Source organism: Mus pahari, chromosome 14, assembly GCF_900095145.1.
Source record: "Mus pahari chromosome 14, PAHARI_EIJ_v1.1, whole genome shotgun sequence".
Taxonomy (NCBI): Eukaryota; Metazoa; Chordata; class Mammalia; order Rodentia; family Muridae; genus Mus; species Mus pahari.
The window spans coordinates 19,146,502-19,161,621 of NC_034603.1; the positions used below are offsets into that span (position 1 = coordinate 19,146,502).

The window sequence follows — 15,120 nt, forward strand, 5'->3', positions numbered from 1 at the left end:
ATGGAGGAGTGCTGCTTGCTCAGCCAGCTTTTGTATAGAACTTAGGACCATCAGCCCAGGGATGGCACCACCCACAATGGCTGGATCCTCCTCTATCAATCACTAATTAGGAAAATGCCCTGCAGGTATGCCTATGGCCCAATCTCATAAAGGCATTTTCTTAATTGAGATTCCCTCCTCTTAGATGACTAGTTGACAATCAAGTTGACATAATACTGTCCAGCACAATTAGTGTTCAATTCATCTGTATTTAAACTTCTATGACTGTCCAGTAAGACACAAAGATATGTATTTGATTCCTAGATAATTAGAGATTATATTTAAGTCACATTGTGATCTAAATAGAATAAATTTATTTAACAACAGTTTAATGACTATTAGCTGAGAATTCAAAACAGCATGCTATGGCATTAAAATATGCACAATTTATCTGCCACCCAGTAGCAACTAGCTTACATTTTAAGAGAGTTAGTAATTCAGGGATTTGAAGGACAGTAAGAGTCAGAGGTAGAAAACTTTAACCTAAAACACCCCCAAAATACTATGAAATAAAAGCATCTCCATAGCAAATACAACAGCAATTACCAAAAAATTCCCTGCATCTTCGTGTTGGGCATTTTGGATAATACAGATCCTACAGACCTTGTATATCCCAAATCTCTCATTACTAGATAAAGGGCTCATGGGAGGTTAGAACTGGGTTGAATCAGATTTTTTTGTCTGTCCAGTTAATCACTATCACATTATCCATTCAATGTGAACTTTCTGATGCCCAAATCAGATTTCCCAGTGTGACACAATAGAGCTTCATCATTTATGTCTTAGCTACTCAAATCTGAATCAAGTGTTCTCCACTTTCACATGGTTACGCTCTATGGTTTTATTATCTGCAATGCTATATTGTTCTTCAACTAAAAAGTTACCACATTAGTTATATTTACTAAGTATCTACATCAATGTGACATCTGATTAGTATCAAAAGATTAAACAAAATGAAGGAGTTGGTGAGAACTTTTCTCATGTATGAGTCCTCTGATGTCTTGTAAGATTTGTACTCCTACTGAAGGATTTTCCACATTCATTACACTTATAGGGTTTCTCTCCTGTATGTATCCTCTGGTGCACTATAAGGGATGAATTCTTAATGAAAGCTTTCCCACACTGATCACATTCATAGGGTTTTTCACCAGTATGAATCCTTTGATGTTCAATAAGATAAGCACTTTGGCTGAATGCCTTTCCACATTCAGTGCACTCATAGGGCTTTTCTCCAGTGTGTATAACTTGGTGTACAGTTAAGGATGATCTTCCAGTGAAATGCTTTCCACAGATCATACACTCATAAGGTTTCTCACCAGTGTGAATTCTGCGATGCTGAGTAAGGGAAGAATTCTTACTGAAAGCTTTTCCACACTGATTACATTCAAAAGGTTTCACTCCAGAGTGAAGTCTCTGATGTTCTATAAGGTATGTACTTTGACTAAAGGACTTACCACACTTGTTACATTTGTAGGGTTTTTCTCCAGTGTGATTTCTCTGATGTAGAGTGAGAGTTGAACTTTTACTAAAGGCTTTCCCACACTCACTGCATTCATAGGGTTTTTCTCCAGTGTGACTTCTTTGATGAACAATAAGATGCATGCTTTGGCTGAAGGCCTTACCGCATTGGTTACATTCATAGGGTTTTTCTCCAGTATGAGTTCTCTGGTGTACTGTAAGATTCATGCTTTGTGTAAAAGCTTTCCCACAATCATTACATTTGTAGGGCTTCTCTCCAGTATGAATCCTTTCATGTTGAATAAGGGATGAATTCTTACGGAATGCTTTCCCACACTCTTTGCATTGATAAGGTTTCTCTCCAGTATGAGTTCTTTGATGAACAGTAAGGTTCATACTCTGACTAAAGGCTTTCCCACACTCATTACATTTGTAGGGTTTTTCTCCTGTATGAGTCCTCTGATGCACAGTGAGGGAGGAGCGTTCGATGAAATGCTTGTCACATACATTGCAGGTATAAGGTTTCTCCCCAGTGTGAATCCTCTGGTGCTTAAGCAGGGATGAACTCTGACTGAAGGTTTTCCCACACTCATCACATCCATATAGTTTCTTTTGTACAAACATTCTTGGAGTTTTCATTAACTCAGAATTTTGTTTACAATCTTTTCCATATGAATTCCAATTACAAGGTGTCACAGGAATGCTTTGTTGTGTATTAAGCATTGACCCCTCAATGGAACAGTTTTCAGTTGTATTACCTCCACACACATTCTTCTCATTATAGATTTCCTTTTGGGCCACTGTCGCTTGGCCCAGATAGTTCTCCTGTTGCCCCTTTAACCAACAGGTAGGATCCCAGACAGCCCCCAAAGCTGAATGCCAGAGGTCTTCCCTGTCCATTATGACCCCATAGGGCAAAATTTCAGTAATGGTGGACTTTGGAGTTGACTCTCTTGTTTCAAGTTTTGTCTCCCAGCCTGAAAAAGGAAAACATTCAGATGCGTACTGACTCCTGTGCTAAGTTACGAGAAGCTACATGTGGTGGAGGGCTTGCCTAAGAGAATAAAGATAGAATAGCCATTACGCACACCAAAGAGATTTTGAACAAAGTTCTAGAATTCCTAGAGAAATCTAAAAGTGAAGAACAATGTACCAGTCCACAAAAGCCGGAGAACTAAGACAGTGGCAGATGCACTGCAGAAGTGGAGAGAAGGGGATACCTCATCCAGGAGGGACGGATCAATAGTTAATGTAGAACTAGGGGACAATACCCAGAAGAAACTGACTAGGGAAAGCAGGTAAGAATGATGTGCTGTATTTTGATGATTATTTAATTCACTTGACAGAATTCAGTCACCTGGCCAGGTTATATCAATGCAGGATTACCTAGATTAAGTTGACCTTTGAAGCATTATTGTGATTCTCCTAATTGATGTGAGAATGCTCATCTGGGCCTGCTCTTGGGCAGGGGATCCTGCATAAGAGGAGGATAGACAGGGAGCTGACCACTACCGAGTATGCATTCATTGTTCTCTTCTTCTGACGGCTGATGTATCGTGAACAGCTCACTCAGCCACTTGCTACTGTTGTCTTCTCTACCAAGAGTGGACTTTACTGTGAGCTGTGAGTGAAATGAACACTTCCTCTCTCAGCTGCTTTTGTCAGAGTATTTCATCACAGCAACAGATAAGTAACTAAGACAGAAATTGGTACTAGGAGTGGGACCTTTAGAGTGTTACTTGACTGTGCTATTCTTATGTCTTTGGACACATCTGTGGCTAGAATGAGGAAGAATCTGGTACACTGAGTGCAGGAATCAGAGTTTAACTAATTCTGGGGAGAGCTTACAAGAGTGAGATAAAGATGGACCATAAGGTTTCACAGGGAAACAAGGATTCTATCAGGGACTGATCTAAGGGCCATTAGTGCTATATTTTGTTGAAATATCTGTCTTTATTCTGCCCGTGTCCTGAGAACATGAATAAAGCTGGATTTCAAGACAGTAGAGTAATTACCGTGGACAGTGGTAGGGTAAATTGGGCACACAGGTCATCTAGGTTATGTCTTAGAAAAGAGATGGATTAAATACATTTTATAACATGGTAATGAGCCTATGGAGACAAGGGGTAGGTTATGGTTTAAAATAGATTTGATTTGGGTCATATTGAAAAGGGGGTGAAACTGTGAGCATTGTCATTGTTAACTTAATCTAGATTTATCTGGGAAGGAAGCCTCAATGAGGGATTGTTAGGTTGGGTGACGTAAGGACATGCCCATGGGGGATTGTCTTGATTACATGAATTGATGTCAGAAGACCTGTATAGACTGTGGATGAGATTGTTCCCTGAGCAGAGAATCCTTTTTAAGGGGAATAGCAAGCTGAATACTGGCAAGCTCTGTGCTGGGTTCATGCAACCAGTGGTCCCTGTCTTCTTCTGCTGCATTTTCTCTGCCATGATGGACTGTAACCTGTTGCTGAAAGCTGAAATACTTTCTTTCTGCCCTATGTTGGTTTGTTAGAACAACCAGAAAGGAAACCAAGCTGCCTATCCATCTGGCATTCCTACTAGTAATTTCTTACAACGCTATACTAAATCAATCTAATGAAATATCAAAGCATGAAAATACTGTTGTCCTTCAAGTCACACATCCAAGTTTAAACTGTGAAGTTTAACACTACCTTAGTGATTTACTTGCATATAGGCTTTTACAGATCTAAAAGAGGATAAAATACAGTGAGTAAGACACTGTATGTAAAATGATCTTAGCGAACACCCTCATCTACAACTCAAAAACAGAATACATCTGAAGCTCACAACTCTTAATGGAGGATGGCACTGTCTTAAAGGCTTCTCCTCTCAACTTTTAAGCAGACAGCTCTACTCATAAATGCAATAGGTCTAAACGTCCCTACTCTTTCCTAAAATTTCTTTCTATTAAGTTGAGAATTTGTTCTGAGCAGAGAAAGGTGAAGAGAATCTGTTGAACTGCTACAGGTAACTGAGCAGAAGAAACGACCCTGAGGTTGCTCAGATTCCTAAGACCCTAGATTGTGTCACAGACAAAAAGTCCAGGAGGCAGTGAGGAATGAAGACAGGAAACTGGAACCTGAGTACCAGCTTTAGGGCTGTCAATCAAAGTTAACAGCAGAGATTAACATGAGGAACAGTAAACCAAAGGCTGAGAATCAAGAAGTATACACAACAGGGCTTTCCCTTTCTGTGCTGCTTTAATAAATAGGAAAATCAGAAGTCAAGCAGGAATTACCACCAAATACATGCCCTAAAGAACTCTGCAGAGAATGTCTATCTCGTGGTATTAGCACGCAATATGTGCTGGCAGCGGTCTCTTGCTCCGGCTCACTCTGGAAGCATCCAGTTATCCATTTCAAGTTCTTTGAGAAATGTGAATTGCTACCCAGAATCCAACAAAAAGTGAAGGGGAAATTCTTTAGCACAGACAAGTGGTGCCACTATAAAGAAGAGCCAGAGAAGGGAATTGTGACGGCTGACCTTGACTGTCAACTTGACTGCACTGGGGCCACTTTCTTCATGGAAAGGGCAACATTTTGTCCTTACTGGAACAGATTCTTTTTCTGATTATGGGTTTGCCTTTTCTGTATGGAACGCTGCCAGCAGTGCCATTTTTAGACTGCCAGAAAGCATTCTTCACCGTTATGCTATTCAATATAGCATTGGTTCTAACCGAGGAACTCATAGGCAGAGAAGTGTGACAGTGGGCCTACACCCATGGGATCCGTGATCCTTAAGCAGCTGGTCTGAGAGAAGGATGGGATGGCCTTTTGAAGACACAGTTCTAGTGCCATTTAGGTAGCAGCAGCCTGGACGGCTGCAAGAAGGAGGTATATGTTTTTAATCTTCACCCAGTATGTGAATCCCACAGAATTCACTGGTCCAGGAATCAAGTGGAGGTGGGTATGAGAATAGTTCCACTCATTATCAACCCTAGTGATCCGTTCAAAAAAAGCCTGCATCCTGTTCCTATGGTTCCTATGACCTTAAGTTCTGCTGGCCTACAAGTTTTGGTTCCAGATGGGGCTGCGCTCCTGCCAGGACACAACAAAACTCCACTGAACTAGAAGCTCAGACTCGTCCCTGGCCACTTTGGGTTTCTGATGCCCTTAAGCCAACAGGCTAAGAAAGGAAGAGCAGTGTTAGGAGGGTGACTGATCCAGATTACCAAGAGGAAATTGGGTTGCTTCTCTACAATGGATGTAAGAAAGATTAAGTCTGAAGTGCAGGAGATCCTTCAGGGTGTGTCTTGGTGCTACCAGGGTTTGTGATTAAAGTCAGTGAGAAACTAGAACAACCCAATTCAGGTGGGATGACAAAGGGTCCAGACCCTCAGGAATGAAGGTATAGGTTGCTCCTCCAGGAAAAGAACCAAGACCTGCAGAGGTGCTTACTGAGGGCGGAATAAATACAGAATGGGTAGTTAGGCCACGTGACAGAAAAACAAATTGCAATTGACATGAGTGTTTCTTTCTTATCTTGTTAAGGATGAATTTGTGCATATATACATATATATTAACTGATATTTGTGTTTCTTTATTTCTTTACATGTAATATAGTATCAATTGGATAATATTATGTTTATCATATGTAAGTTATGAGACACTAAAAGACTAACTATTCTTCAGGGGATATTGCCACCTATAATACATTTATGGTTATACTTGGGGTGGTTACATCTTGTTAAGTGGAATTATGACCTCATTATCATTTTCAATTGGTAACTGGCCACGATGTGATTGTGTGTCAAGTTAACAAGGAATAGACTTGTGATGGCTAATCCTGATTGTCAACTTTACTACATCTGTAAAAACTAAAACCCAACAGCTGGGCATATCTGTTGGGGGGATTTACTTGACTGGATCATTTAAGTAGGAAGACAAATTTGGGCCATCTGCAGTAGGATCCCTCTCCCCCTAAATATGGGCCACATTTGGTGGCAGCTCACATAAAAGGACATGGAGGAAGGAAGCTTCTGCCTGCTGGCTCTCATTCTCGCTAACAGCTCATCCATCCTGCTCCCAGGGTATTTATTCCTTTACTGGTAGCAGAACCTACTTCTTTGGGATTCCAATACAGATTGAAGAGCAGCTGACACACCCAGACTCATGGATTTTTGGCCTTTCCTTCAAGAGACAGCCATTGTTGGACTAACTAGTTGGACCACAGGCTGTATACCACCCTAATAAACCCCCTTCCATTTCTCTAGAGAACCATGACTAATACAGAAATTATCACAAATCAGAATAGTGGCCAGTGCTGGGGAGAGGTTAGCGCATGCCTGGGATGCTTGTTCTTGGTCTAGGTTCTGTACCCTGGGCATCTGTTCTCTTTATTCTTCACTAATTTTCATCATCACCAACTACAAAGAAAAGCAGGAGGGCATAGTGGTTAGGTAATAACTCTGGGGCCAGATTATCTATCCTACTCAAATTTGATTTCAACCACTATTAGCTGTGTGATTTTATGAAGGCTTCTTAACTTTTTGTGTGACAGGCTCCTCATCTGTTAAATGGTACTCATCTTAGAGTATTTATATAAGAAAAAAATAGTAAAGCATTAATTCATTAATGGTGTCATAAAATATGCATTGTGTCAAATAGCATATACTTTATAAATCCATATATATATATATATATATATATATATATATATATATATACTTCAGAAACCAAATGAAAAAAAGAATAAAGCATTTGTTATTCTGCAAAATTGCTAACAGGTTTTTTTAAACTGAAAACACCATAAAAAAAAAACTTAGTAAGGTTCAATATGTTCTTTATTAAATTTAGATGCCTAATTTAAATGTAAATTCTGAAGGCTTAACTCTTAAGAAAAAGAAAACAAAAAGATTACCTACAAAGTTTTATAAACCAGCCTAGGAGATCCTCTCAGGAACACAGGCTGCTCACAGACAACGCGCCAGGCCTGCAAAGGTGAGGAGAGAGACACGTGACCTCAGCCATCACTGCGAACGAACGCACAGAAACCAAGACCCACCTCTGCAGCCAGACATTTCCCCACCACGTGACACCACTAAAACAGGCAACCTGGCAGTGATCTGCTCTGCATTGCGCTCACTGTCTTCCCTGGCCTTCAGCCTGCTTTCCCTCCTAGCTCCTCAGTGTCTCCTCCTCTGGAGGATAGTTCAGATCCAGTCCCTGAAGAACACAGTAGAGGTCCTCTTCTCTTCCTTCTTCCCCTCAGTCTAGCCTTGATGAAATGTCAGGCTGTGCTTGCTTCTGTACTCGCCCACCCCAGCACAGCCCCTTAGCACGAACACGCTCTTCCCTGGGTCATACGTGGCTTCCCAGTTATTCAGTCCACAGGCACTTTATCTCTTCTTGACACTGCTGTATTCTTTCTGATTTTCTTTTTTCCATGACCCAGCCCCTTCCTCATCCCTGGGCACGCTTCTGTAATCTGTGTGGGAGCATTCTGGCCTTTGGTTCTATCCTGATAATTTTCCAGTTTGCACTGGTATCAATTTCACAGATATGGTTACAGTTCTCAAACCTACTAGTACCTGACTTCTAGAAGTTCTACTTAATGTCATCCAATATTCACTCAACAAATATTATCAAATATTGACTCTGGCAGGCAGCGAGTAGGCATATAATGAAACCGTATGCCTGCAGACAGACAGACAGAGAGAGAGACAGACAGACGTCCCAGAAGACAGGGAAATACAGTATGCACTCCAAATCATAAACAGCTGAAGCAGCTTTTGGATCCTTCCCGATGGAAAAGTCTTTAAGAAGGTAAAGGGGTGGGGTAGGAAATCGTCATCAAAAGCATGGGGCTCAGGATGCAGCGGGGTGGGAAAGCCTGTGCTCCCTCGGATCATGAGAGGTGAGGATTGATCTCTAGAACTGTCAGCAAACACTTCCATCCATGCCTCAAGAAACCTCAGCACATGACAGCGGAATGAGCAAAAAAGAACCCTGAACAAATGCGCTAAATCTGGGGAGTACAGAAATACATCAATACATGTGTATACCAAAAACTCCAAAACTATCGAAATGCTAACATATTCATAAAGCAAGAGAAGTCCATGCACTGCTAACAAAAGGGAACAGGAGCCCTGGAGATGGCTCTGCAAGAGTGAGAACTGAGGTCCAATCCCAGCACCCACATAGAAAGCTGGGCTTGGGTGTTTGTGCCTATAGTCCCAGTGCTATGGGAGTCACACAGAGAACTGCTGTGGCTTGCTGGCTGCCAGCCTGGCTCCAGGTTCAGAGACTCTATCTAAAGGGAATAAGGCAGACTGGTAAAGCAGGACACTGGATGTCTTCTGGCCTCAAGTGAGCATACCAGCACACACATGTGTATACACCACACACAAATGCATGTGTCACACATATACACACACACACACGTACACACCACATGCGAGTGCATATACCACACACATGTGCGTACATCAACACAAGTCAATATAACAGAGAGAGAGAGAGAGAGAGAGAGAGAGAGAGAGAGAGAGAGAGAGAAGAAAGAGAGAGAGAGAGAGAGAGAGAGAGAGAGAGGAAAGAGAAAGCGAAAGAGAGGGAGAGAGAAAGAAAGAGAAAAGGAATGCAGAAATAGAAAATCTCAAAGCAGAAAATACGTGTTTTTTTTCCTCTGGAGTTAAAGAACTATATTTTGAGGACTCTTTTTTGCTCAAGGCTCTCTCCCCTTTAGAAGAGCAATCCCCTACATCAGAGCCTTGGTCCTTGCTGTTCCCTATGCCAGAATACTATCCTAGACCTAGGTAGAGAGAATCTCTGTGAACTCTTTGGAAACATCAACTTTCAATAAAAAGCTGATGGCCGATTAGCAAGTCAGGAAGTATGAGGGGGGAAGTTCTAGTAGCAAGACAGGAGCTCTGGGGAGTCAGTCAGGCCTGGGACATTCGTCACCTGGACTCAGAGGAGATGGATATATGAAACAGAGGAGCAGTAACCAGCCACATGGCACACACAGGAAACAATACAATGAACAGGTTGTGAAAGCTGTGAGCTAGTCAGGACCAAGCCTATGGCCTAGGCATTTATTAGTAAATAATTAAATCTGCGTCCTTACGTGGGAGCTAGGGTGCTGGTAGAAAACAGCCTGGATACAGACCTATGGCTTTATTTGAGCTTCTGTTCAAAGCAGATCTAAGCTCGCTCTAGGTTGCTTTCCCTTTCTACCCACTCACTGACTGTGCCGCTCCCGCCTCCTTAACGGCTTTCTTCTCTTTCCCTTCTGCCACGTCTCTCCCTTCTCTGTTAATGTATGATCTTCTTAACTAGAACATGAGCTCAAGGAAATTCTGCCTGCGTTGTTTTCTTGCTATAATCCCAGTGCCAGAAAGACTGCCTAATATTTAATGACCATTTGTGGAATGAATAAACTATTTTCAAACAATAAACATAAGTAGCAAGAATAATCAACACCATAGAAATCCAAAATGAAAGCAATTAAGCTCCCTAAAGGGATCATACTATATCAGATAAATGAGCATTACAAGCATAAAACGGGACTACAAGTTGTACAACAAGCAGGAAGACCTCTAAATGCAACCCAGTGAGTCATCTTTTAGAGTCTTGTTCTCAAGGAAACTCACTAAAAGCCAGCAGTGGTGGTCAGGACATTTTATTCATGTTGTAAAATTAAACATTCATAAAGAACTTTTTCATGCAAATACCAGATGGGCAACTTCTGCAAGGAGATATAAAGATAGGCTTATTGGAGGCCTGGAAGAGAATCTTTACAAGATGAGCCGTTAGTCCTGACTTGTGTCTAACCTCATGTCCTCACTGCTGTTAGCTAAACTTTGGAGATGTATCTGAGACTTGACCTCTGCGTTGATCAACAACTTCACAAAGAATACATCAACACAGCCCAGTAGCCAGGATTTTCCCGCTTTGCCTAAACTCATTTACAGATGGTCTCCCACCAAGGTATTCACTGAGCGTGTTTATCATTTCCTTTTGTGTATGCCTATAAAAGTTCTAACAGCTCCCTTTGCTTCAGAAAATACATTCAGGGTAACTGCTGTGCCTATACTCAAGAGTGTCTGTTTTCCTGTTTCCTTGACAAACTGCACAAACAGATGCCTCTACGCATCTGCAGGGCCCCCCAGGGAGAGGCCCGCACATAAGTTGCAGTGAGACAACAGCCAGTCTCTGCCCAGCTCTCTTGGTGCATTGATAATTCTCTAAGTCTGAATCCACAGAAATGAGAGAACAATGAACACATCTGACCCTCACCCAGATTCTCTGGCTGCAGACACTTGTGTGTTGTGCACAAGCACCGGCTTTGCTGGGCCACTTCTGAGCTCACTGATTTAACATGCCACCCCTGAGCACCCTAGCATCTTCACCTGAGGACATTTTCCAACAAGTCACATGGCAGGGACAATGGCAAGATAATCGCCAGTAATGTAGTACTTCATCCTTTTGTTTTTGAGGCAGGGCTGATGTCAGGTGTGTCCATCACTCTCCACCTTATTGTCTGCGACTGGGTCTCTGACTGAACCTGGCGCTCACCCACTTGTCTACAGTAGCTGGTCAGAGAGCCCCAGGATTCTCCCTGTCCCTGCCTCCTCACTGCTGAGTTATGGATGTACGAGCCCTTACTCTACAGGCAGGGCTTCTACGTGAGCACTGGGGGTAGAACTCAGGTTTTCATGCTTACCCAGCAAGCACGTTACCAAAGAAGACATCTCTAGGTCCCGTGCACACTCTCTAGCTTTAAAAAATACATTTTATAAGAACGGAGCCTGATACGTGGGAAAGGCAAGATATAAAATGTGTTTTCTGCAGAGAAAAGCTAATGCCATCACCTCACAGAGAACTCTCATTTGTGAGGGAGACTGACCAAGGTACAAGCATGAAGAGCTACAGGGCAGGGAATAAATTGATGGTGGGCACAGATGAGACTTTTAGAGAAGAAAATGGGATGTGTAAGATGTAAAGCTGTTAGAATGGCAAACAAAATTAACAGTCATTTCTCACTTTTTATAATATGAAGCCTATTCAAAATTCCTGTCAAGGTAGGAAGAAAAGAAAGCTCTCAAATGTTTACATGTACAAGGGGAAGGAAGCCAGGGATAGAGGTTAGGCCTAGGAACAAAGACAGTAAAGGGAGGTGTTTCAGTCAGGGACAGATTTAACTGAACACAGATGAAGACAGAGAGGAAACAGCCATTGCTAACGTTTCCAAATGCTCAGTGGCTCCAGGCAATGTACAAGTGCTACCTGTGTAGCTACGCAAGCCTCACAATGCGCCCATCCCCTCCTGCAAGACCAGGACATAAGCTGGAGTGACAGAGGACAACTCTCATTGGCACAGTGGCACTGTCTTCATAAAATACGCATCTGTGGGAGCTGGTCTTTCTAGAGACCCCACAACCCTGTTCACACTTCCTAGTAAGACACACACATCACCAGTCCTTGCATCCTGACACTTACCCAGAGAGATGCAACCTGGGAATCCTCCTTTTCTCAGGGTCAGTTCTTGTTCCAGTCCAGAGACTACATTTGGTTTGGACGGCTGATGCTGCTCTGCTTGGGAAGAAGGAGCCCAGGTTTGGGTTCTGACCTCAGTCAGCACGCCCCCTCATCGCTGTTCTAATCCCCCCTTCCCATGTCAGTGACTCCTGAAAATACAAAATTCTCCTTGAGAAGAGACCAAGCAGGACCAGAAGGATGAAGGTATAGGCTACATTCTGACAAAAGCAAAATACGTGTAACAAACCACAGACATTATGAGTCTGAGGAGAAAATAGCACAGAGTGGTTTGAGCGTTGTGGCAGTTTCCTTTCCTGTTTCTGTAACAAAATACCCTGACAAAAACAACTTAAAGGAGAAAGGATTTCTTTTGGCTCACAGTTCAGGGGTGTAGACCATCAGGCTGCACAAGACAAGGTGGCGGCAGCGAGAAGCAGCTGGTCACATGACATTCACATTTGGGAAGCAGAGAGGGATGAATGCCTACTGCTCAGCTCCCTTTCTCCACGCCCAGCCCAGGGTCCTGGCTAGGGAATGGTGCCACCCACTATGGGAGGATCTTCTTACATCAACCTAATCAAGATGGCATCCCAAAAGCCCATCTCCCAGGTGAATCCAGATTCTGTTAAGGTGACAATTAACACTGACTATCTCAGGAACCAAGGATAGGAAAAGAAGGTACACGTAAGTTTTTCCTGAGGTGGTTTGACCTCAAAGGCTCAAGTGTTAGAAGCTTGGTCCCCCTGTGGCAATATTTAAGAGGTTGTAGGAAGATTGGGGAGATGGGGGAGTAGCTAAGAGTGAGCAAAGCAAACAAGCAGACCTGAGTTAAGATCCTGAGGGCTCCGGTAAAGGACTCACATGTTACTGGTCAGCTAACAAGCCTGAATGATAAGCTTCTGATTCAGTGAGAGACCTTGTCTAAACATAAACATATCACAGAGTGATAGAGGAAGATATAAGTGACCTCTTCTGGCTTCTGCATGGGTATGTACAAATAAACACACACACACACACACACACACACACACACACACACACACACACACACCACATGAGAGACAGAGACAGAGACAGAGACAGAGACAGAGAGAACTGGTGAACCTTTAAGGACTGGGACTGAGTGGGAGGCTGATACAGCTCTTCCTGTATGGTCTCATCTTCTCACCTGCATTCCTGACACTGTGACAGTCTTCACCATAGCTAAGCAGAAGGCAGTGCTGTAAGATTTAACCACACTGTGTACATGGCAGACTCTCAATACCACCATGGAGGAGCGACATGACACATAACTGCTAAGACGGACTCCATACTGAAACGTGCACCTGCATTACAGCAAATCCCCTGTGGCATCCTTTCCCAGACTGTGAGATGGGTGGACACCTCCTCCTTCTCATAGCCCTGACTGTCCCTTTCCTAGGCTTTTCTGACTCCTGATCATCCATAAGCCCTAGAAGCAACGACCCACCTCTCCTGTGACCTTGGTTCCCTCCCTAGCCTTTGAGTGCCATCAAGAACTCCAGTGGCAGCTGAGAACACAGGTGAGGGACAACGAAGGGACCCAATACTCTGGCACATCTCTGTCCTCCGTAATCAAGGATGATAATGATGGCTCACCTGAGCTCCCCATGGCAGAGGCCCAACATCCATTGCCTTCCTCTTTCCTGGGGGGCCTTCTTAGAGAATGTGCAGTCTCCAGGGGTGGAGCTGAGGGACTGCCAGGAAGCCATGAGAGACTCCTGCTGCAACAAAAAATAAAGTTCCTACAAATAAATAAGAAGCATGTGGTGTCAACACAAATACAGTTAAATATTTGACCTATAGTCTTTTAAGCTTACTCAGTATATAAACAAATGGAGAGGCATGCTGTATTCCTGAGTAGGATGGCTCAGGATTCTAAACTATTATTCCTTGATCTGGGTTTATACACTTGATACATTCCTAATCAGTTTATAGACCTCAATGACAGTATTTTAAAGTTAATTATGGAAAATTATTAGGTAATCATGTTGTATAACATTTTTTTTTTTGCTTTATTTTCTGTGTATCAGTAAGTATTCTGACTGCATGTATGTATGTGTACCACGTTTGTGTCTGGTGTTGGAGAAAGTGAGCAGAGGGTACTTGATCCCCTGAAATCGGCGTAAAGGATAGTTTTAAGTCACTATGTGGGTGCTGGGAATGAAACCTGGGTCCTCTACAAGAGCAGCAAGGGATCTTAAACACTAAGCCATGTCTCTAGCCTTTTAAAAGAATCCCAGTTAAGACAAACACCAGATGTTCTCACTTACATGTGGAAGCTGAATATGTTGATCTTACTGAAGCAGAAAGTATGTAGTAGACAGCAGACACTGAGAGGCGTAGGCAGACACAGAGGGACGTGAGTTACCAGGCACAGGAATAAAGTTAAGCAAGAGACATGTCTTTTAACCTTCCACAGCACAAAAGGTCAGCTCTAATTAACTCACATTAGCCTATTTTTAAATTAGCAAGGAATTTCCATTTTTTGATTGTGTATATATGTGTGTGTGGTATGTTCACACATGTTTGTGCATATATAGAGATACACACATATGTGTGTCAGTGTGTGTGTTTGTGTATGTGTGTCAGAAGACATTTGGTGTCCTGTCTTATTGCTTTAGACAGTCTCTGAAACTGGAGTTTGGCTGCTGAACAACAAACTCCAGCAATCCTCCTGCCTCTGTGCTTCACCTCCCCAGCACTGGAGTTCGTCTAAAGCTCTCCCGGATTCTTGCATGGGTGTTGCCTCTGAAGTCAACTTGTCCTGCATGCACAGAAGCACGTCTCCCAACCCAGCCAGCTCTTCAGTCTCCCCTTTCATTTTTTGAGACAGGGTCTCACACAGCCCAGGCTGGCCATGAACATGCTGTGTAATGGACAATGGCCTTCAACCCCTGCCTTTGGCTCCCAGGTGCTAAGGTTACACTCAGCTGAAGAAAGCATCTTCAATGCTACCAACACAAAGAAATGGAAAATATAGCTGGGCGTGGTGGTGAACATCTTTAATCCCAGAACTTGGGAGGCAGAGGCAGGTGGATTTCTGAGTTCGAGGCCAGCCTGGTCTACAAAGTGAGTTCCAGGACAGCCTGGGCTAT

At 42.9% G+C, this 15,120-nt stretch overlaps 1 protein-coding gene across 6 annotated transcripts in view; it reads right to left on the minus strand.

The window, feature by feature from the left end:
* Positions 1-50: 50 nt before the first annotated feature.
* The window catches only part of Zfp2 (ZFP2 zinc finger protein), an 18,043-nt gene continuing 2,973 nt past the window's right edge, over positions 51-15,120 (minus strand). For 2 of the 6 annotated variants that reach the window (XM_029546285.1, XM_029546286.1), the window contains exons 2-5: positions 13,622-13,743; positions 11,966-12,058; positions 7,390-7,457; positions 51-2,474 (exon numbers count right to left, since the gene is read on the minus strand). In XM_029546285.1, the coding sequence (XP_029402145.1) occupies positions 1,018-2,397 (1,380 nt within the window). In that variant the 5' untranslated portion in view covers positions 2,398-2,474; positions 7,390-7,457; positions 11,966-12,058; positions 13,622-13,743 and the 3' untranslated portion in view covers positions 51-1,017. Of the gene's footprint in view, positions 2,475-7,385; positions 7,458-11,965; positions 12,059-13,621; positions 13,768-15,120 lie in introns of all 6 variants that reach the window. The other 4 variants (XM_029546284.1, XM_029546283.1, XM_029546287.1 and 1 more) reach the window with 4 other exon arrangements.